At 53.7% G+C, this 21,895-nt stretch overlaps 1 protein-coding gene across 1 annotated transcript in view; it reads right to left on the bottom strand.

The window, feature by feature from the left end:
* Mtcl1 (microtubule crosslinking factor 1) overlaps positions 1-21,825 on the bottom strand; it is a 100,191-nt gene extending 78,366 nt beyond the window's left edge. Inside the window, exons 1-3 of the mRNA XM_023720409.1 lie at positions 21,108-21,825; positions 12,104-12,328; positions 9,586-9,744 (exon numbers count right to left, since the gene is read on the bottom strand). Coding sequence (XP_023576177.1) covers positions 9,586-9,744; positions 12,104-12,328; positions 21,108-21,143 — 420 coding nt within the window. The 5' untranslated portion in view covers positions 21,144-21,825. The remainder of the gene's footprint in view (positions 1-9,585; positions 9,745-12,103; positions 12,329-21,107) is intronic.
* Between the last annotated feature and the right edge of the window lie 70 nt (positions 21,826-21,895).

Raw genomic sequence — 21,895 nt, 5'->3', positions numbered from 1 at the left:
GCCCAGGAGGGAACTGTGCAGAATTCTAGAGTCTTGCTTGTCTTTACGTGGCCCACACTTGGCCTCAATACATTCGAGGCCCACTCAAACACTGGCCTCCCAATTCCTGGGTTTCTTCTGAAGAAAGGGAAAAAGATTTTGATTAGAAAAGAAGGTGTCGGCTCGATCGCTCCTACTGCCATCGAGGGTGTCAACACCAGCAAGCTACATGACCTGCCCAGTCCTGCAGCTGGCATCCCACTGAGAGAGCAAGTGGCTCCTCGCAGGGCTGCTGAGCTGCTGCCCCACCTCCTGCGGTGTCCCCCAGCTCCCCAGGGGGCTTCAACCTCAGCAGTTTCTTTCATATCCGCCTCATGGCCACGGGGAGGGGGGGAAGGACCCATGCCCAGCCAGATCGGGTTCTAACGAGGCTCCTGTCCTGAGGACCAGAACACCCCAGCCACAGCAGCACAAACTCTGCAAGGGCTGGAAGGCTGCACCCTCCAGGTCAGAAAAGGAGACAGGGGTAGAGGAAAAGCCAGCATGGAGGGCAGCCGCAGGGTTGCTCTGACGAGTGGTGGGTGCCAAGGAGCTGCCTTCCTGTGCATATGAGAATCTGGCCTCTGATTTGTTTCAGGAAGCTGTAATTAATGGGTAGTTACTGTCCTTTAGGATGGGTAGACTTAGACATGCAAGCTGGAGGCTGTACCCACCCACTCACCCTCTGGAGTAATTACAAGTTGCAGCTAGGCTTCCAGGGGCCTCCACCATGTTGGGAAGGGTCATCTGTCCAGTCAGGAGGCTCCAAAGCCTCATCTTCACAAACCACCAGTATGGGAAATTCGTATTTCACCTTTCATGAGAAGAACAAACCCAGCAGTTCCCGGGTGGAACCTGTAACCATAAGGCGGGGACCCCACAGGAGCAGGCATCCAATTTCCAAGGCAGCCCAGTGCCACCCCAAAGTGCCCGGGGCCCAGATTCCCCTATGCCACCCAGCGGCCCCAACATGATGGCCAGGACATCAGTCTGGCTACGTGGCCAGGGCTGAGGCAGCGCTTATGCCCCAGCTCCCTCCTCAGCAGGAGGAGTCCCAGAAGCACAGCACAGTGCACGGCTCTCTGCCCTCCTGTGGGCAGGGCCCAATGTGTGCATGATCATTTTAAAGGTGTTTGAAAGGGGACAAAGGGCTTGGGTGCCCAAGGACAAAAGCCAAGGCATAGGGCCACCCCCAACCCTCCCAAGCCAGCACCCCAAGAACACAGGCAACGGGCAGTGCTTTGGTTTCGGGGACAGAGGGCTGAGTACGAGGACCCAGGCACAGCAAGAGCGAAGCCCCAGGTTGCAGCTAACTCACAGGCATTTGTGCTGGGCACCACCACAAGAGCCCGCGTGGATGAGACTGCTTCTCTAGAGCCCCCAGCAGTGGAGGAAGAATCATCAATAGGGGGGTGACTTTGCCCCAGCCCTGCCCAAGGACACCCGGCGAGGTCTGGAGGCCTTTGCGATGTCACCATGGACACAGAGAGGGAGCCCCCCCAGAGACTGTCCAAGGCCCTTGGGCACTGAGGTATGCAGAGCCCACGCACGAGTCCCAAGCACAGGGCCACAGCTCCATCATCCTTAAGTGTTTACACTTCCTAGAGTTGAAGAAATGGGTCCACGGAGGATTTCCCGGCAGCAATTTTGTTTCTCTTCTACATGAAAAGAATCACTATTGCCCTTGTGAATAAACAGAGGGGCTGTTCCCAAATGGTCAGCCCTCCCACAGGCCCCTGGCCCCCAAGTCCAGTGCAACAGGGAAACACGCAGCAAGGGTCCACCCCAAGGTGTGGAGCTAACAACACGCAGGACCTGCCTGGGGAACAAGCAGCTGCTCATAGCATCGGTGTTCTAGCACCTGCTGTCTGACAGCCAGCATGGGTCAAGAGAAAGTACACCTGCATGGCCCATGGCTAATCCCAGTGCTCTGAGAGGCTGAGGCTGGAGGACTGCAAGTTCAAGCCCAGCCTGAGCAACCTAGTGAGGCTCTGTCTCAAAATCTAAAATTTTTCAAAGGACTGAGATATAGCTCAGTGTGAAGGCTGTGGGCTCAACCCTCTGCTCCAAAAAACAAACTGCACATACTACAAGGAAAAGGTCCCGGGCGAGCTCAGAACCTCTGCTTTCTCTGCGGCCTCAGGACCACTCAAGTGCTATCCGACTGACTGCTCAATGACAACACATTCTGCTTGGTTGTTTCATGACTTCATGACTTTTCAGTGCTGAAGTCACTTTTATGAAAAACGGGGAAAAGCCAAGGAGACTGCTTCTCTTAGTTTCATAACCACACTGCTCCATGTGACGCTCACTGGAGCACAGGAAGGCCCCAAAAGCGCTCTGGGGAAGCACCTACCTACACAGAATGTCCCCCAGGCGTTTCCACTTCTCTGACTAGATTCTGCCCTTGAGGGGGCATAAGTAACAGGATGGACGGCATAAACAGACCTCCAAGAAGGCAAAAGAGAACGACTTTCTATTAACTTGGTACACTTACCCCCCGCCCCCGTGAAACACAAATGGCTCAGAAACACCTGTGTTGTCTAAGTTTTCAGTTTTAAAGAAAAACAACTTCAACACTGTCCATTTCACTAAAACTCACAGATTTGCGCTCACACCCAAGCACCGACGCTTAGCCGTGAGAGCAGGCCAGGAGTAATCACGCCTGGATCTCAGATCTGTCCGGAAGTCTGCGCATGGCATTACCACTTCCGAGGGGCTGCCCCGCCGCAGGACACCGGCATCTGCCCCGGGCTGCTGGGCAGGACATGCCCTGGGTGCACTGCCGAGGGAAAGCGTCGGGAGAGGCCTTGCGCTCCATGCCGCCAGGCATTTCACAGTCTGGGCATGAGCCCGGCTGGCTGCTCAGGAAACCGGAACAGAAGCTGCCCTGCTTATCACTAATCCAAACACAGATTTTGTGACTCACGGTCACTGTCAGAAGAACTTGGCCCAGAGTGGAAAGACGGGTTTGCAGAAACTGTCCCAGGGTGATCCTTTACAGAAGCAGAAATTCCTCACCAAGAGAATTTTAAATCACGTTATGGCACTTCCTCAAAGGAAAATAGAGATACATCATCGACTCACTCAATGAGTATTTACTGAGCGCTTGCTCAGGGCAGGGCTGTGTGGACACACGTGGGTATCACATGGAAAGATGTGGGCGGTCCAAGATGCCACTGAGTGGCGAAGGAGACGCTCTGATTGCTGCGTGCACAAATGATGCTCCCAGAAAGTACCTGCAAGACTCACGGTGCAGCTGAGGGCCACAGCTGCAGGTGCACAGAGGCTCGGGAGCAGCGAGCCCAGAACGGGCCATGCAGACGCCTTCGCCCGGCTCCGACCAGCTGCACTAGATTGCTGCAGGCGAAGACCAAACAAAAGCCTCCACCCAAGTTTCATACCTACTACAAAAAACGAACCTGAAATGCATTGTGGGCTTTACTGTAAAATGTAAAACCATAAAACTTTTAGAGAAAGTAAAACATAATTTTGGAGCGTATGGCCAGGCACAGAGCAATCAAGATCAACACTGTAACAGGAAATATCCACAGAGAGTGCATCAAAACCCAGAAGCCTGGCTCTCAGCAGACCCTGCGCTGGGAATGAAAAGACCAGCTGTGTACAGAGCAGGAGAGGACTGGCAAGCCAAAAGCTGACAAAGGACTAGTATGCAGAGTACATAAAGAACTCTCACACTCACCAGTTTAAAAAAAAAAGTAAAATAAACAAGTGATCCAGTTAGAAAACGGGTGAGACTGGAGGAAAAGCAGGCTCAGCTGGCAAACAGCAGATGCCAGACGTCCTGCAGCATCAGCCCCTGGAGGGGGGCAAATGCAGACCTCAGGAGATGCAGCCACTACGAGGCCTAACTGAAAACAGACACTGCCACAGGCTGGGAGGAGGCGGGAGTTGGGAACAGCAGTGGGAGATGGTTCAGCCACCCAGCAGGCATCGCGGTGTTTTCTGTTAAAAACTCAACATGCGAGCCAGGCAACGTGGTGCACATCTGTAATCCCAGCACTCTGGGAGGCCGAGGCAGGAGGATTACAAATTTGAGCCCTGCCTGGGCAACTCAGACCTTGTATTACAAAAATTTTTAAGAGCTACAGATGTCGCTCAATACAAAGGCCTCCTGCTAGGTTGAATGTTGAACCATAAAAAATAAAACAAAATAAAAACATTCATATGTACAACCTATTACATGACCAGGAATTGTGAACGAAAACATCTCTTCCTTCAAAAATTTGCACACGAGTGCCCATGGCAATAACACTGGCAACACAGAAAAACAAGGCAGAAAGAGCCTGCTTTCTCTTCCCCTGCTCACCCCCAGACAAAGCACATCCCGGGCAGCTGTAGGGGGACCCTCACCCAGGCCGCACCTGGTGCCAGCCCACCTGGCCACACCGGGAGTCTTCAACCTGTCCTATGGCCCCATTCCCCGTAACTCACAGAACTTGGACAGTCCTCACTAGAACCCCTGAACGGAAGGGATGCTGGCCAGAGGAGAGGCCGCACCCACCCCGTACGCCAGCATGTACCTCCCACCACAGGCAGCTCCAAGCCTGTCCCTGTGGGCTTCAACATGCGCAAGTGCAAAGACCGGGCGGACTGCATCTCAGACCACGGAGGACTCCTCAAGGCAGAGGCGGGGCTAAGGGTCCCCTTGGTCACACCCCTGGGGCCAGCAGAGTCTGTTTAGTGCCCACAGAGACAGTTACCTCTTGACAGAGATTTAGGGTTGGGAGGGACAAGTTGTATGCATTTGGGGTCATCCTCAACGACACAACTGCACAGATGATGGCAGTCCCCAGATACCACACCACCCTGACAGCACAGCCACCTTGTTCAGTGTAAGGACCCCCTAGGTCACACGCCTTAGACACGTCTCCTGTGCTCCTTCCCTGAGCACCCGTGGTAGGCTTTCACTTGGAAATCAGGCAATCCAAGGGGTTAGCAAAGCAACGATGGCCATGCACCGTAACGGAATTATTAAATGTCTTTACATGGCTCTTTCCTGGGATGATGGAAGCCCCGAAGCAAGCCCCAGGCGAGAGGGGCAGCTGCACCTCCCCGACTTGCGCGATTTCCACGCATCGCGTACCCTTCCTGGGAAGTGTGTTCGCACTCTTCTTCCCCCATCACTTCATTAGGAATCAAGAGGACAACAAGAAAATCTTACATGGTGGTAAGCAACACACCTCGCCCATCTCCTTATCTGCCCCATGGAACAATTCAGTTTCTAATTTATAAGAAAAATCAGACAGGGCTGGGGGCAGACCCAGTCGTGACACTTTGTCTCCCCACAATTCCACCCTGGGAGCTTTCCACACTTCCACCGTGCATGCAAAACTCTCCACCCAGGAAACCCAGGCATCAAGAGGGGGATGGTGTTCCTGGGAGAATCTTACAGGATGGGCAAGATGCAGGGGGTTGGGAGGAGTCCAAGAAGCTGGGGACAGAGGAGAGTAGGGGTGAGGAAAGTAAGGGTAGCCAGGGTCAGGGTCAGGGCGAACCAGCTCCAGCTGCTGTCCTCCTCTTGTGACCCTAGTCGTGAGCCTCTTCTTTGGCTGGGGGAGGGTGCCTGAGGATGACAGGGAGTTCATCCCCCCCCCACCGCCGCCCATGTGAAGGCTGCACTGCCCAAGCGGAGGGGAGAGGTAGAGGGCAGGCTGATGACACCAAGGGGCTGGGATCCTGAAGGCCTCTATGCCTCCCCTCCCCAGCTGACAGCTGTGTCACCCCTGGGAGGTAGGGGCTCTCAGGAGGGGACCCTGGGGCGGGGTCTCCCCTCTTCCCACTTGCTCGCCCCAAGGTGGTGGCTTCTCCAGGCCCTCAAGGCAACAGGCCAGGTACCAGATGGGCACCCTGAGAGCCCAGGCCCAGCTTCTCTGCTTAGAAACTGCTTAATGAGGATGCAGTCACCAAGAGGGAGAGCTAGCGGACAGCCCAAGGCCATGGTCCTGCACGCCAAGGCTGTGGCCAACACACCCTCGCGCTCCCACTGCGCGTTCTCACTCCTGGGGCTCTTACCCTGGCCTTCCCTGTCCTCCTCCTCTCTCCCATGGTAACACACCTCACACCACCTAGTCCAAAGACATCCAGCAGCCAGACCTGGGAAGCAGTGCTGCCTGGGAGCCCCGCTCATTCCCTGCACTGGGCTGGGCTGGCGCGTGGCCTCCGGGCGGCTTGGCTGTGGGGATGCAGCCCCAGACATCTCCTGCCCGCCAAAAGCTCCTGGGATTCTGTCTCCATGTGACAATGACTGTCTTTTGGGCAGGGCTAGGGCCAGGTCCGCGAGTGCCAGGTCTGATGGCTTTGGCTGGCCCGAGGCAGCCCTGAGGCAGCCATCAGCACTGCTTACAATCCTTAGGTGAGCACACCCTGCTACCTGCCGGGCCACTCCATCCCAGCGAATACGCACACCAGGCCCATACGCAGGCTGTGGCACCCAGGCTGCAGATGGCTTATAGAAGCTCACAGGCAGTGAGGAGGGGGCTCCCCTGTTACCCCAGACCCTGCACACAATGCGGACATGCACATACGTGTGCCACATGTAGACATAGACCCACGCTGTGTGCACATGCACGCACACGCATGCACGTAGGTACATACACACCCACACATGCACGCATGTGGGGGTGCGCGCGCGCACACACACACACACACACACACACACACACTTCATGTCCTGAGAGCTGCTGGGTTGGGGTGAAGCTGGTGCCAAGGTGGCCATCCACATGACAGTCTGTGTTCAAGGAGTCCCTGGCCTGAACCCCTCCCGGGCTCCCCAGGCTGATCATAGTGCACACGGGGCCTGTGAAGCCTGGGAGGCTGATTTTATTGTGCTGCACCTAAGAGCAGTCAGCCAGGGACTGCGTCTATGTCTCTGTGTCCAGATGTCCTGCACCTGGCATTTGTGAGCGAGGACACACAGAAGTCCTTGCCCACTGCCCAGAGACCAGGGCAGCAGATGAGCTGAGGACGACGCAAACCCTGGGCTCCTTAGGGCCGGAAAACCTTGTGAAATGAGGACAAGGAACTTGCTCTGGAGACCTGGGGCCTCAGTGGGACCCAGCACAGTGATGAGTGTCCCTCGCACCTCCTCACACACAGCTGGACACGCCATCTAACACCATAAGACCCATATTCAGCTAAACATGTACACAGGGAAAAAAGAGAAAAGGAATTCCTCAAAAAACCCAGGCAATTAGCACAGGCAGTGTGCTGGGGCGGGGGCAGGGGTAGCCGGGCTACTGGACCATGACACAGAGGGAGGAAAGGGGCCACAGGGAATGCACCATAGCACCTGAGGCCGAAAGGGAGTTCTCTCTGAGGAGGTGGAGTAAGCCCCTCAGGAGCCAGAGGCCACAAACAATGGACCATCACTTCTGCTCCACCCATAGGTGGCCATAGGAACTAGGCCAAGAGCAGCAGCTCTGGGCACGGCACACAAACTGTGGCCGTTGGGAAACCAACGCAGAATCCCACGGGAGGACCCCTGAGCAGATCCCCCGGGACCGCCCCAACGATGCTCTCCCACAAAACCCACTGCACAGTAGTGCCAGCAGCAGATCCGAGAGGCAGAGTCCGTCCCGCCAGGAACATCTGTGACAGTGAGACAGGCCAAAGAGACGATGGCCGTCAACTGGCCAAAGACTTGCAAGGAGAAACAGCAACAGGGATGTATGCATGTGGCAGATTCTATAATTCTAGAAATGAAATGTAAACTTAATAGACACATAAACAGTAACTGACATCTTTACAAGGGAAGGCAACCAGTAGCTGGGTTAAATATGGCAAAAGGCATCCTGGAAGGAACACAGAGATAAACACCTGCTGAAACAGCATAAAGGAGACAGTCACTAACGCGGGGGTGGGGTGGGCACAGGAAGAGGAGCAACAGGACCTCACAGGAGCACAGAGCAGGCAGGGCACACGAGCGCAGGAGCCCCTCCCAGCGTAGGCCCTGGGGCAGTGGCTCCACACAACACTCCCCAGGGAAGATAAGGGTCCCCATGTACTGCAGTATTATCTTCGCTGCTAGAATCCTGTGCCCAGGCCCTTTCAAGACTGAGTGCAAAATAAAGACTCTTAGACAACACCACTTAGTGAACCAAACTGTTCAAGTCTATGAGAAACAAATCTGCAAACCTGCAGATTAAGCTCAGTAAGCAGAACTATGTGTGGCCCCAGACTGCAGCTTTGGGGTCCCACCCTGGCCCCATCCCAAGAGCCATTGCAGGAAACAGGCTCTGCCTGCCTGGCCCAGGCCCAGCCAGTCCTGAGAGGACACATCTCCCAGGCCTGGCCTTGCTTTCCATGTCACGAGCAGCCGTGAGCACTTCTTCCTCCATATGGCCACGGGACAAATGCACTACAGAAAAAAAAAATGGAGCCGGGGAGATGGCTTAGTGGAATAAGTGCTTCCCTGGCAAGCACAACGGCCTGAGTTCAATCCCCGGTTCTGCCAAAAAAAAAAAAAAAAAGCGCTACAGCCTGAGCAGGAGAAGCCTTGCTTCTCCCGGGCCCACACGGCCAGCCTCCGCAGTCGTGCACGTCCCACCCGAGGCTCCAGCCGCCCAGGACCCACAAAATCTTTGGTCTGTTCAGAACACATACAGCCCTCTTTCCCTGTCTTGGTCCTTAGCAAGGCAGTGTAAGTGCACGTGGCACTCACCCGGCCAGGCATGGGAAGCCATCTGCAGGTCCCCAGGTGGATGTGGGAGGTTCCCAAAGACACCAGGTCGCGTGACGTAAGGGTTAGGTGTCCCAGGGTGGAAGCAAGGTCTGGGGCTCCGCACCTGTGACCTAGGTCCTACCTGTGCGCCGGAACAGACACCTGGGATGGGCCTGGGCCCGAGGTGCTGGGTGTCACCGGGGTGAGAGGGACCAGGAATCCCCCAAACAACTGCCCCATGAGGGCCTCGGCAAGTAACATGCCCGCCTGAGCCTGCACCTTGAGCGCTCACGGCGGACTCTTTCATCAACACGCAGACGTTTCCCAAGGAAACGCTCCGCTTCCATCTTACAGCGGAAGCCAGTAACACAGCAGGACCTACAGTGCTCTGTGCAAACGGAAAGGAGATATATATATATTCATTTGCTCAATGATTTTGTCAGATTACTCTGTGAAGTTAAAAAAATTATCCATCCTTAAATTATATTGGTTGAAAAAGAGAGGGGTAGCATACCTTAGAACTTTAATGGAAAATACACTTTCCAGCTAACTGGAAGAAAAACACGCTGCCTAACTCTGTACTCCCGTAACAACGACCCATGTGCAGCAACCAGCAGCCAGCTCACCGGAGCAGAAAGTCTAAAAGGCAGATTCAGGGAAGGGCTTGCCAGTCTTCTCGGTGAAGACCAGACAGAAAGTGTTTTAGAAACAGTGTCCGTTCTACAATCTTGGGAGGCAGTATGTAGATCTGTGTGGATGTGCTCATTTACAATGTTAAATGGTAAGTCATCTCTCAGCTCCCTCTCCTTCAGGTCAAAGCTGGGACACGCGGCGCCCACGCTTCTGCCCACGAGGCCCAGGGCGAGGCTCGCGCTGTGCCTTACCTCCTTCAGCCGCTCGAGCTCGTTCCGCAGGGCCTGCCTGGATACCTCCACCTCGATCACCTGCTGGCGCAGCACCTCATTCTCGTCCTCGGCTCTCGCCCGCTTCCCTTCCACAGCCTCTAGCTCATGGTGCAGCCGCACAGACACGTCTTTGGCTACCTGTGTAGATCACACAAGAGTCATGCAGGTGCAAAGCACAGGGTCACGAAGGCAGGAGAGGCAGACCTGCACCCAAAGGACACGGGCATCACAGGCTGAGCGCCTCTGGTCCTCCAACCCAAACACCTGACATCCTACATGTGTGAAATCTAGCCACGTCTGGCCTCGAGCATTCCCATAGGTGTCACTGTCTGCAGCTTAAAACACAAAACGAACCTGAGGAGGGAGAGAGAACAGCAGTGGAACCTGGATTAACAGGCCACTTTGGCTTCCTTAAGACAAGGTCTCATACAGTTCAGGGTGCCTCACTCGCTGCGGAGCCCAGGCTGGCCTCTACCTAATGGCGATCCTCCTGCCTCAGCTTCTTGAGTTCTAAGATTATAGGTGTGTACCACCATGTCTGGCTTTTTTCTTTCTTTCTTTTTTTTTTGCCCCCAGACAATAGTTTTGCTGCATAGTAAAAGCCTATTCTGGATAGTCCTGTCCCCCCACACATATCATCAACAATAATAATTTTAAGGGCTGGCCAAATAGTTCAGCAGATTAAAATCCTGCAAGCAGGCGCAGGGCTGGGGGGAGGGGTCGATCCCTGGGCCTGCCATGTGGGCCCCACCCCTGGGGTGCGCTGAGACAGCAATTGAGACTGGTCATGGTGGCACATGCCTGTAATCCCAACCCTTGGGAGGCTGTAAAGAGGTGGGTCACTATGAGTCTGATCTAATAGTGAGACCCTGGATACCTTGTAGACCCTTCCCTAAAATACAGGGGAAAAAAAAATTTCTGGGGCTAGGGAGATGGCCCAGTAGAATAAGCGCTTCTAGGAAGGGCCTGAGTTCAACCCCCGGTTAAGAAAAAGAACAACAATTTTACCTAGGCTTTAAAAAAGCAGACAAATCAACATCTCTGTTCCCTGAGGTAGCAGGGGAACTTGCCTGCTAAAACAACAAATGAAACACTTGTGCATGCAGATGTTCAATGTTACCAAGTTCTCAGCAGGCTACCCTTTTAGTGTGGTTAGAATGTTGCAATATTCAAGGCAATTAGATGTTTGCGCTTTCTAAAGGGGAAGGAGAAAAGAAACTTTGTAAAACATAGAAATCTCCTTTATACCACTGAATAAGGATTTGCTAGGCAAGCCGCCACTGTCCCCAGGGTACACTGAGACAGAAATTGAGACTGGGTGTGGTGGCGTGCCTGTAATCCCAGCTCTTCCGAGGCTGTAAACAGGTGGATCACTACGAGTCCAATCTAGTGGTAAGACCCTGAACACCCCGTAGATCCTTCCCTAAAATGCAAAAAAGATTTGCCAGGGATTATAGCTTGGACAGAATTATAAAGATCCTGTGCCTGCTTTGATGAAAGCTGGATGAGACTCCACCAGGGCTCCCACAAGAAGGACATTAAGCGTAATCACCACTAGATATGGGTTTGGTAATTGGGCCATGACCATGCTTTGCCGCCTCTACAGCAAACAACGACGCTAAGCCCGGGTTCCCTTGCTTGGCCCCTTTCCGGAGCGGCTGTCCGACCCTGCTCCGCCTTCTCCTTCAGTGGAATCATCAGTGTGCAATCTCACTTGGGCTACGGCTTTCTCAGCTTTTCTGCATCCTAGAAACCTACATAACTGTAAAAAAAGTGAAGACCGATGGCCGGCTTTTCAGGTTGCCCCTTAACTGAATGGAAAGTCAATTTTTTTTTTTAAAAGCACATTTCAGGTCTTTAGGAATCTCTGCACAACTTCCTTACAGCTGTCAGGCTAGCTGGCAGGTACTTTTTTTTTTCACTGTAGATCCCTTCTCCAACTTCTATTTTTTTAATTAAAGCTATAGTTTGGTCTGTTTTAAAATGGATTTAAGTCCTGGGCTGTCAAAGTCATACAACTACACATAGTCTCTATGCCACAGAACACAACAAGGGTGTCTACGCCGAAATTCACAAGGACAGAGGCAAGCAGGGAAGGCAGCTTGAGAACCGTGGCGGGGGGACGGAGGCAGGGCAACTGTCATTCTGATGTGCCCAGAAGTTTGCATGTTCAGAGCAATTTGAGACGGGGCGTGGTGGCACACACGTGTAATCCCAGCTCTTGGGAGGCTGTAAACAGGCAGATCCCTATGAATTCGATCTAGTAGTGAGACTCTGAACACCCTGTAGACCCTTCCCTAAAGTACAAAACAAACAAACAAAAAAGCAATTAAACAGGTTGACTTTCCAAAAGCAAAGGAGTAAAGAAACTGTAAGAAGAAAATGAAGACACTGTAGCACAGGGGCCTGAGGTCAGGTTTCTGATGGACGCCTGTCCTCCTGCCTGCCCATCCTCCTGCCAACAGGTACGCCGCCCACCCTCCCACTCACTACTCACCTTCAAGTCCTGCTCCAGGCTCCTGATGAATTCGCCGTCCACCTGCCCAGTCTCTGCTACCTTCAGGCTCTTCTGCTCGGCCTTCCGGAGTCGGTACTGCAGGATGCGGCAGTTTTTGTTGGCGCGGTCCAGCTCTCGCCGAAGTTCCTGCATCTGGTAAACGTCATCTTCCAAGTAGCTGTCTCTCATCTCTTCCATCTCAGCACGGAGTTCATCCAGCTCATCCTACAAAACCAGACCGCATGGATGAGCAAGCCAAGCCACGAGGAAGAACAGCCACCCCGTCCCAAGGCCACAGTCCTCCCCACCCCCAACAGTGCTCAGCACCTGACCCGCACATATCCATCAGCTCAGGGAAATGCTGTCGATACAAGAAGGGCGCACACGCGATGCTTTCAAGCACCAAACGCCTGTTTCAGTCTCCTAGACCTGGACACTAAAGGCCAGCCTGGCCTGCTCACTGTGGCCTTACAGAGAACTTCTCCCAGCGTTTCCTTGCAGGGTCACAAATGAACCAGCTCTACCCATAATTAAACCTGCAGACCCCAACCCAACACTGAGCTGAATCTCTATGTCTAAGGCACAATTTAAGACTGGGACAAATTAAACACATGCTGCTTTGAAGAACAAAAACTCAAGGGAGAGAGTGACTATGAACGGCCCTGAGCTTACAGCACCCTGCAGTGTCTCTGCGAACATAAATCTCAGCACGGAGTGGCGCCAGCGAAGGAAGGAACACTTTCCATTCAGACACATGCTAGGCTTTTCCCCACTCACCTGTCTTCCTGCCTCCAACACTGATCCTTCCTTCTTGTCCACACGAGTCCCTGAATGCAGGACACTGACTAGCCTGGCTCTCAGTTCCAGCCAGGTCCCTGCCCTGGGCCCCCACACCAGGCTAAAACTCAGCACCGAGCAGCTGAGGCTAGCGGGAGCGGCTGAGGCTAGCGGTCCCCATCTCTAGACCTTTCAGGACTCAGGAGCGGTATAGGGGCAAAGCTTTGGATAGGCCAGGCTGGACAGTGTGGCAGTGGGCTCGGCCCCCTGCCTGGGTCCTTGGGGGAGGGGTGGAGCCTGGAGTAACCCGAGTTAACTCTTGGTTGTTTTCCTCTGCTCCGCCTGCCTGCCCGCCTTTCAGGAAAGTAACTTTGAAGCCACAGTCAGGCTTTGTTCTGGTTCTGTTCCTGTTCCTCAGCCCTCCTCCATCAGCCCACCAGCACAGACTGGATTTCAGGCAATAGAGCACTGCCTACTTGTAGAAGCACAAATAAAACCAATTACAATCTCTAAGCCAACCAGTTGTATTTCTGACTTTGGACAGGGAGAATCTCAGCCTGGGTCCAGGCCTCCCCTTCCAATCCTCCCAACTACCCTCCTCCTCATAGTCAGCCTTTAATACACAAATCAGACATTAGCTGCGCCACCCCTGCCACACCTTGGGACTTCTCCATCCTCAGGTTACAGCCACCACCTGCCACCGCCACCCCCAGGACTAGGAGCCCCTGCAGAAGTGGGAGTGGCAAGCCTTCACACCCTGTCCAGCCCCACATCCAGCCCCGGCCTTCTCTGTTCTCTTTACGCCTCTCAACAGCTGCTGCTGTAGGTGCATCTTGCCTGACTCACCCACATCCCCTCCACTCAGAAGTCAGCACCCAGCGCGCAGAAGCCAGCCCATGAGCGTGAAGTCAGACGCCCCTGCACCACGGCTCTGCCCAGTCCTGCAGCTCAAGGGTGCAAACTTCCAACTCCCAGGCAGCAGCTGCAGGTCCTAGGCACACATCCCCCCAGATGCCACAGAAGATTCCAATATGGAGCATTACAGAAGGAAGACTAGGGAGAACATTCTAGAAACTGTCTGGGCTTTCTCAGCAGCCATTCCCTCACCTCTGGTTCAGTCAGTGGTCGGGCTGGAGGGGAAAGCTCGCTCCCCAACATCCTGCCCGGCTGTTCTGTCACTGGTTCATGGTTCTCACTTGCCCTGCACTGGTCCCTAACCAGGATTTCTTTGCTACAAAAAACAAGAGGTTCCCAAGCTCAGCATCCTGTAGACAGGACCCTGCATGCAAAAAATCTGAGCCAGAATTTATCCTGAGTAAGCTCAAAGGACATCAACGACTTGTGGGAAAATGACTGGCACCGAAGAGGGGGGCAGGCGCTGCTCCAGTCTGTGTCATGGTGAGATCAGCACTCCCCACACCCTCACCATTCTGAGAGGGTCTCGTGCCTGCCAGGCCCCATCCAGGGGTGCTCAGGGGACTCCAGAGAAAACACAGGTGACAGAAGCAAGCCTCACAACTTCCAGGTGTCAAACACCTTCTCGGCTTCTCAGTGTTCTTACAGAATTTCCAGACCAATGATGAGAATGTCATTATAAAAGTAAGTTGCCCTCTCCTGTGCTAACATCATAGTGGCGGGTCACATGGGGTTGGCAAATTTCATCCCTCACCTCCCTCATGGAGCTCTCTCCCTATATACCTTGTTCCTGGCAGGCAAATCTGCTGGGACTGGCAGAGACTGGACAACAGAGCCACAGCTGGCCAGCTCCAGAGGGGGCGGGAGGACGCAGCTCATGCAGCAAAGTGCCGCTCACCTCCTGGCCAGGAGGAGGCTGCCACAATGCCCGGTGGCCACGTGGGCTGTGCCTGCCCCCCATGCTGGAGGAATTCCAGGGCGGCTGGACGCTTCAGAACGGGCCTTACGGCTGTCACTCTTTCCATGAAGAGCAGAAAGTGAGTCCTGAATCTTCAAAAATCAAGATCTAGTTTCACCCTTGTCCCACCCATGAATCTGAGAAAGCCTAATGGGGATGTTTGTTTCCGAGAACAGTAACTGTCTCACTGGGTGGCTAATTAAAAAAAAAAAAAAAAAACATTCAATACAAGCAATAATCACTGTGTGTGTATTACTAAGTTAGGATACACATATACCTCACAGTGCAGGAGGAACCGGGTGACTGCTTTTCCCTTCTAGAAAGTATCTGTAAAAAACAAACTCTTTAATACCTAAAATTACCTATTACTCAAACAAAACTTCTTAAAATGTGATTCAGCATAAGAAGATGCAAAATAGACCTTTCAGATATTCTCTAGCTTTCAGATTCTGCAGCAGGGAGTCCCTCATACACACACAGATGTGCACACAGGCCGGGAGAACCTGCTCAGGGGCTCGATGGGCTCACGCCTCCCAACTGCTGAGCAGGCCGGATGGAAACCGCTGAGATTTTTCTGGCACAAAGAACCATCAACATTAGCTGCACTGAGAACAAAACTGGGGACAGACCCTAACTGTCCGCATTTGAATCACTGCTTTCGTAACTCACACTTTATCAAACTGTTAAAAAAGAAGACAGCTTTTATTATGCCCTTTGGTCTCACTGCTAACCTGCGATAACCCCGGCGGGACACACGGCCCCCATTCTAGAGAGGGTGCAAAGTGAGGCCACTAAGGTGGCCCAGACTCAGACAGCAGACAGAAGCCAGGCTGCAAGGGCTCGCAGCCTGCTCCCAGCACACACAGGCGGGCGCTCGGCAGTGAGAACAAGGTATCCATCCCACGGGCACAGAGCAAACAGACCTGTGCTGCGTCTCCAAAAGCAGCACAGGTAACTCATCCTACCTATGGGCAGCTGTCAACCATCCTTACAGCCTGACAGCTGCCAGCACATAAGCCATCCGGGTCCTCCAGCCAGCTAGGAGGTAAGACACCCCTTCCAAAGGAGGAAGGTGATGCTCGGGGTCTGTCCACCATGGGCCATGGCAGACAGCACTGAAGCCGGTGTTTCAGCTCTGTAGCACCTGGAAAAGCATTCCCAGGTTCCATGAAACAAAATCGTAAGAGAAGCAAATTAGCACCCAGGTTAACGTGGCAGAGCCATTTGAAAACAAAAGCAACTGTGATCCCTCAGATCAGGGTTGTGACGGGCAGTGACTTCTGGTGATGTGCCCTTCATCTCCAGGGAACATGTTCTCCAGGACCCTGCAGAGGCCCGGCACTCAGACGGTTAAGAAAATCAAGTTAGAACATACGGAGTTTCTGGCAGATATAAAGCAAAGAGAGCAAAGAAAAGTGGGTATTGGTGCTGTCTTTTTAAAGAAAATTAGTGCAGAAAAAACTCCTTAATCAACAGTTTTGGGCCAGCCAAGTAGCTCAGGCTGGGGTTCGATTCCAGGGCTTGCCGTGCCGGCCCCGCCCCTGGGGCGCACTGAGACTGCGCGTGGCGGCACGCCTGGAATCCCAGCTCTTGGGAGGCTGTAAACAGGCAGATCCCTAGGAGTCTGATCTAGTAGTGAGACCCTAAACACCCTGTAGACCCTTCCCTAAAAATCCAAAAAAAAAAAAAGGTTTCTACTGAAATTAATACCATATCTGCTAGATCGTTAAATAGTAAGTTATTATCTTATTGAAAACTAATCTAGAGGGGCCTGGGAGATGGCTCAGTGGAATAAGAGCTTCCCTGGCAATCACAAGTTCCTGAGTTCAATCCCTGGTTCTGCCAAAAATAAATTAATTATAACTTAAAAAAAAAAAAAAAAGAAAACTAATCTAGTTTGTATTATATTTTTCAAATACTTTACAGAAAATGGAATTTTGAAGTATAACTGTCTAACTATTCCCTTCGGCCTACAAATAAAGCAAGCTCTGTCACAGACATGTAGTCTATATTACATACTTACATATATATTTTATGTATTTAGTACAGGGTCTACAGGGTCTCACTACACAGATCACACTTGTGGTGATGCTTCCTGTTTTTCAGACTCCCAGGCGCTGGGATTACAGGTGTGTGATACCACACCCAGTCTCATTTGCCATCTCAGCGTGTCCCAGGGACAGGCTGGCATGGCAAGCCAGGGCTCAAACCCCCGACCCCTGCATCTGCTTAAGCAGATGCTTTAATCCGCTGAGCTATCGGGCCAGCCCTTATGTACATATTTAAATATATACTTCATATGCTCATATATATAAAGACACATATGTGTAGCTGAAGGAATAACAAGGTACTGTACCATGTGTACAGCTGAGTAAGCTAAGATGCAATTTAAACGTTGCAGTAAAAACCTCTGCACAATGGTCAGCGTCATAAATAAATATAAAATGAAAACCAAATCCCTGATTTCTTCATAAATAAAAAACTCCCATTCGTTTGATGACTGTATTTAAACCTGAACCTCTTACAAGCCCAAATCCACGCCTCCTCCTCTTTTAACAGCCGCTCTCAAAGGTCCTACTGGGACAGCCAGAGCTGCCGTCCTCCAGCTACCGTTGCTGTAGTTCCATCTCCTGGGAGAGCGACTGTCTTTTGTGGTGTGCGAATAATCCGCCTCACATCCACGGCCCTGGACAATGGAAACGTTCTCCGTGAGTCCCAGCTGTAGCCACAGAGATGCAGAGCTGCCACCACTGTTTACCAAGCGAGATACAGCCAGTGGCTGACGGCTCTCAGCCCTGGTCAGCATCATCCAGCCACCACAAGGACCACGACCACAGCAACAACGACCACTAACCTCACCAAGCTTCTGTAGGATAAGGAAAGCAGGGATCCAAAAAGAGAGAGAGAGAGAGAGAGAGAGAGAGAGAATCAGTCCACACTGAACCTCCCCAGAGGGAAAGAAGAAAGAGGGAACAAAAGACATGCCTGCACTGCCCCAGAGTCTGTGCTCTTCCAGGCACCAAACACCGCAGTCTGAAGGTGAAAAAGCCCCAGTGAGGAGCAGGACAGTGAGGCGGAGCGGGGAGACGCCTGCAAGTGACCTCCAAACCCAGACCTCTGCACTGGGTGTGGAGCCGTGTGCTTGGCACTCAGGTCCTGGGCTCCATCCCCAGCAACAGCTGCCCCCAAACTTCTGTGAGCCTTTTTAGGAAATGGACCCCCATGCTCTGACCTGATAGGCCATGCCAACATGCTTTCTTTTCACCAAAAATAGTTATTCTGAAATGACTGTGTAGTGGAGCACAGAGAAATGCCCTTCCCGCCCCATCCTGCGGCACACGAGGGGTCCGCGTCTGGGGTAGGACCTGTTTCCACTACTGAGGCCACAGCACCTTCAAGACTGCCCAATAAACTCTATGCACCTGTATCTTCCTGAAGCACCATGGAGATGGAGGACACAATCAGTAAGTGGACAGAGAGCACCAGGCTTGTCTGATTGTCCTTGGGCCTTGGAGCCGAGCAGTTTCGGCAGCCCAGTAGGCAGGAGGTTCCCAGTGCCAGCAAGTGGATCCTCAGCGTGAGAACCATGCCTCAGTCTGGCTCGGAAAGAAGCAGAGACCAATGGACCCAGCTGCTCACCTTCATCTTGGAGCTATTCCTGCTATCTTCAGGTTCTCTGTGTCATGCAGAAGCCACCAGGACAGGGACTGTATACTTTTCACCAGTGTCCCCAGGGCCCTTTGGTGAAGGGACAGAATTTAGGAGGAGACAACCCCACCCCTTCCAACCAGCACAAGAGAAGCCACACTGAAAACACAGAGAGCTCCACACTCATTTCCTGATCAATAAGACGACCTCCTGCTACTGCACTGGGCTGATTTTTCTGTTTGATCGTGCTCCAGAACCATGACAGTCTTGCAGACCATGATGACCAAGGTGGCCAGGCAAGAACATGCAACCTTCGGAATACATCCAAGCAAAGCCTCCAGGCTGAGCTTCTATTTGGTTAGATAACATCTGAACAGATGGATGCTATATCTAATCTTGAGAGTTCCGTGCAGCACTCCCCAAAGAAAGTACTAGGTCAAGGATACACTTTTATCTCCATCTGAAAAAAAGTATCAAGTACACTGACAGCAAAAAGAGAAGTGTAAGTGTGGGCTTATATTGTGCACACCCTAAGCACCATGCACCAAGAAAGGCAGGGTTTCCGCCCCATCCTGCTCCAGAAGGGCACCATGAGCCAAATTTTGCATGAGGAAGCAGCTCACAACTGACAGAAGTTCAGAGATTCTTGCATTCCTCTCCCAAATCATGCTACTGGAATTTACACTTCTGAAAGACTGAGCATGTACGTCACACACCTCCATATGCACTGCTCTGGTTCCCGAGTCTCTGCCCACTCCGGCTGTCAGAGGAAAAGCCAGGCCACAGGCTCAGGCTCAGTAAACAGATGGCGTGGCACCTTCCCCCCAGGAAACGGCAACTGAGCATCTCCTACAAATGACGATAGGGCCCTGGTTCACATGCTAGTGGAATGGGTGCACAGCAGCCCTTCCACCTCCAAAGAAAACAGAGCCTCCTAGAAAGCTCAACATGGGGATCACACTGAAGGAATGAAACACCTCCACAGAGCAGGCTGAGGACCTGGTCTGGCTGGAAATGGGGCAGCTGGGTAGCAAAGCCCAAAGGGTGCAAGCCACAGAGGCAGCACCAACAGAAGTGATGCTCTCAGCGGTGGAGTGACCTTGGACAAGTACCTGAAGTTCCAAGTTCTCAGCATCCCCTTCAGTAGAGCTGTGACAAATGTAACAACAGAAGCTGGGGGTGCATCGCCTGGAGGCGTAGCTGGCTCTTGGAGGCCCTGGGCTCCAGCCCCAGTGCTGCACCACAGCGAGAAAATACCCTGAAATGCCAGCTTCCTCTCAGCTCTGGGATGGACACCCATGTCGTTCTCTGAGAATCTAACCATGGGAAAGGGAGCGCAAGCAGCTGGGACTCAAGAATCAAGTTTGAAACATGTCAAGATCAAAGATGCAACAAGAAGCAGCTCTGCTTTGAAGCTGTTCTCTCTTGCTTACCCTTCTTGATTGGGATGCTTATGGAGCAGGACTACAAAACTTGGGCTGTTTTCCACCCTCCAGGAGAGGACACTCCACAGGAACTTATGGAACGGGCTTGCAGGAGAGAGCCACAGACAGCATAGCTGCTTTTCTCCCCAGTACCTCTGAATTTCACTCTGCTGGGGCTTATGTAAGAGCAAGTGACAAAAGCAAACCAAGGCGCTGCTTGAAACGTTTCCATCCAGTCCCGGTCTGGGCCACCCTCTCCTCTTCTCCTCCCTAGCTCTCCCTGCCTGATTCTATGAGCAACACCAGGTAAGCCCTGGGCTCAGCTGTGAGAGGAACTCTGGCTAAGAGATCTAGTTTTAGGAAAACCCAGTGCCCACCTGACCACTGCCCCCTTCAGAGCCCAGTCCTCAGGCCCACTGTCGAACAGTGGACCCCAATCAGGTCTGCTCACCACATGGAGACAAACAGCTCAAAGCAGAATCCACTGCAAAGCAAGGGTGTCACTGGGATCCTAACAGGTACAGAAGGACATCCTGACTGCTGCTCTGCTCGAACCTAGGATTATAATGAGCACTTGCTCTCCTATGGCCCCTCATCTCTCCAGCTGCATCAACTAACTCTCTTGACCCCAACCTAGTCCAAAGCTCTGCGCTCTGGCCCAGCCCTGCTCCTGGAGAGAGCTGGTGCTGGATAAAGCAAGCCTAAGAGGCCCAGCCAGCAGGCTGCCTGAGGATACCCAGAGTGTGGCAGAGGCGGAGATTCCTTGGAAAGAGCTGGCCTGGCCTCTCTGGAGCCAGGACCGCTAGGGCCATTTTGACCCCAGGCCATGCTCAGGGACCTTTCTGAACAGAAAGCGGCCAGGTCCCCTCAGACTTGACTGCATGTGAGGGTTAGAGGAGGCACAGAGGGCCCCTGGCGGTTTCGGCAACTGCAGAAAGAGGACAGGCCAGTCTGCATCCTGGGTCACTGCACTGGTCCCAGTTGACTCACATGTGCACACGCCCAGCCAGAACTGGCCAGCGAGGAACAACCTCATCCAACAGGTGATGTATGGGTGAGGGTTAACTGATGTACCCCAAATGAGAAGAGCCACCAGTCCCTGCGTTCACTGACAAAAGTAAAAGGCATCTGCCAATACCGACAGGATTTTTGGAAACGTCAAGTGAAGACCACACAGATCTGGCCACGTCTTCCTGAAGTTTCAGTTTAAGTTCCCAAGACCTAGCGGACACAGGGCAGGTAGCTAGGGACCCCAGGAGCTCCGCACCCCTAGCCCGCTCACCTTGAGGTAGTCGTTCTCAGAGCGCAGCTCCTCCATCTCCCGCAGCAGCTCCTCCTGCTCCAATCCAGGCCCAAGTCGCGGTTGCTCTCCCAGGCCAGGCTCCTGCGGGGTCCCCAGGACTGCTCTCCCGGGAGGTGTGCGCCCCCCGTCATTCTCTGCCGTGCCGCGACCCGGGGATCCCGAGGGTACCCCGCCGGGGCTGCTACGGCCCCCGAGGCCAGGGGCTGGAGCGGCAAGATGCGCGGGAATCTCGGGGCTGCCTAGTGGCGTTCCCCGACTGTACGTCCCCCGAGCGGGCTCGCGGTCACTGGAGCCGGTGCCAGACTCAGCGTCGCTACCGGCTGCGGGCGGTGGTCGCTGTTCGTCGGATAGCGGCTCGGAGGCACAATCGGAGAGATCAGAGCTGCTGTCCGTGTGGCCGGCACGCGCACCGGGGGCCACGGCGAGGTTAGCATTGGGGGCGCGGGTGGTGGGGCCAGGAGAGGCGAAGGCCCGCGCGGGGGGCGCACCCGGACCGCGCTTAGCCCTGCGGACCTTAGCGGCGGCGCCGGGAGGCGCGGGTCCAGGCGGTTTCGCGGCGCGGGTCAGAGGCTCGCTGGGCACCGCGTGCGCCGCCCTGCGGGCTCCCGGGGCAGCCTTGGAGCCACCCGCTGTCCTGGCCCCGGCGCCCGGCGGCGGCTTGTCCTTCGCTCCAGGGACGCCGGCGGTCCTCCGGGAGAGGCGGCCCGGCTGCGCAGGAGGTCCCGGCGACGACGGGGGACGGCCGGCGAGAACCGAGGCGCGCGGCG

Source organism: Octodon degus, unplaced genomic scaffold, assembly GCF_000260255.1.
Source record: "Octodon degus isolate 3935 unplaced genomic scaffold, OctDeg1.0 scaffold00075, whole genome shotgun sequence".
NCBI classification, from domain to species: Eukaryota; Metazoa; Chordata; class Mammalia; order Rodentia; family Octodontidae; genus Octodon; species Octodon degus.
The sequence above is the reverse complement of the archived record's forward strand: the minus strand, read 5'-3'. Positions and strand labels throughout refer to the sequence as shown.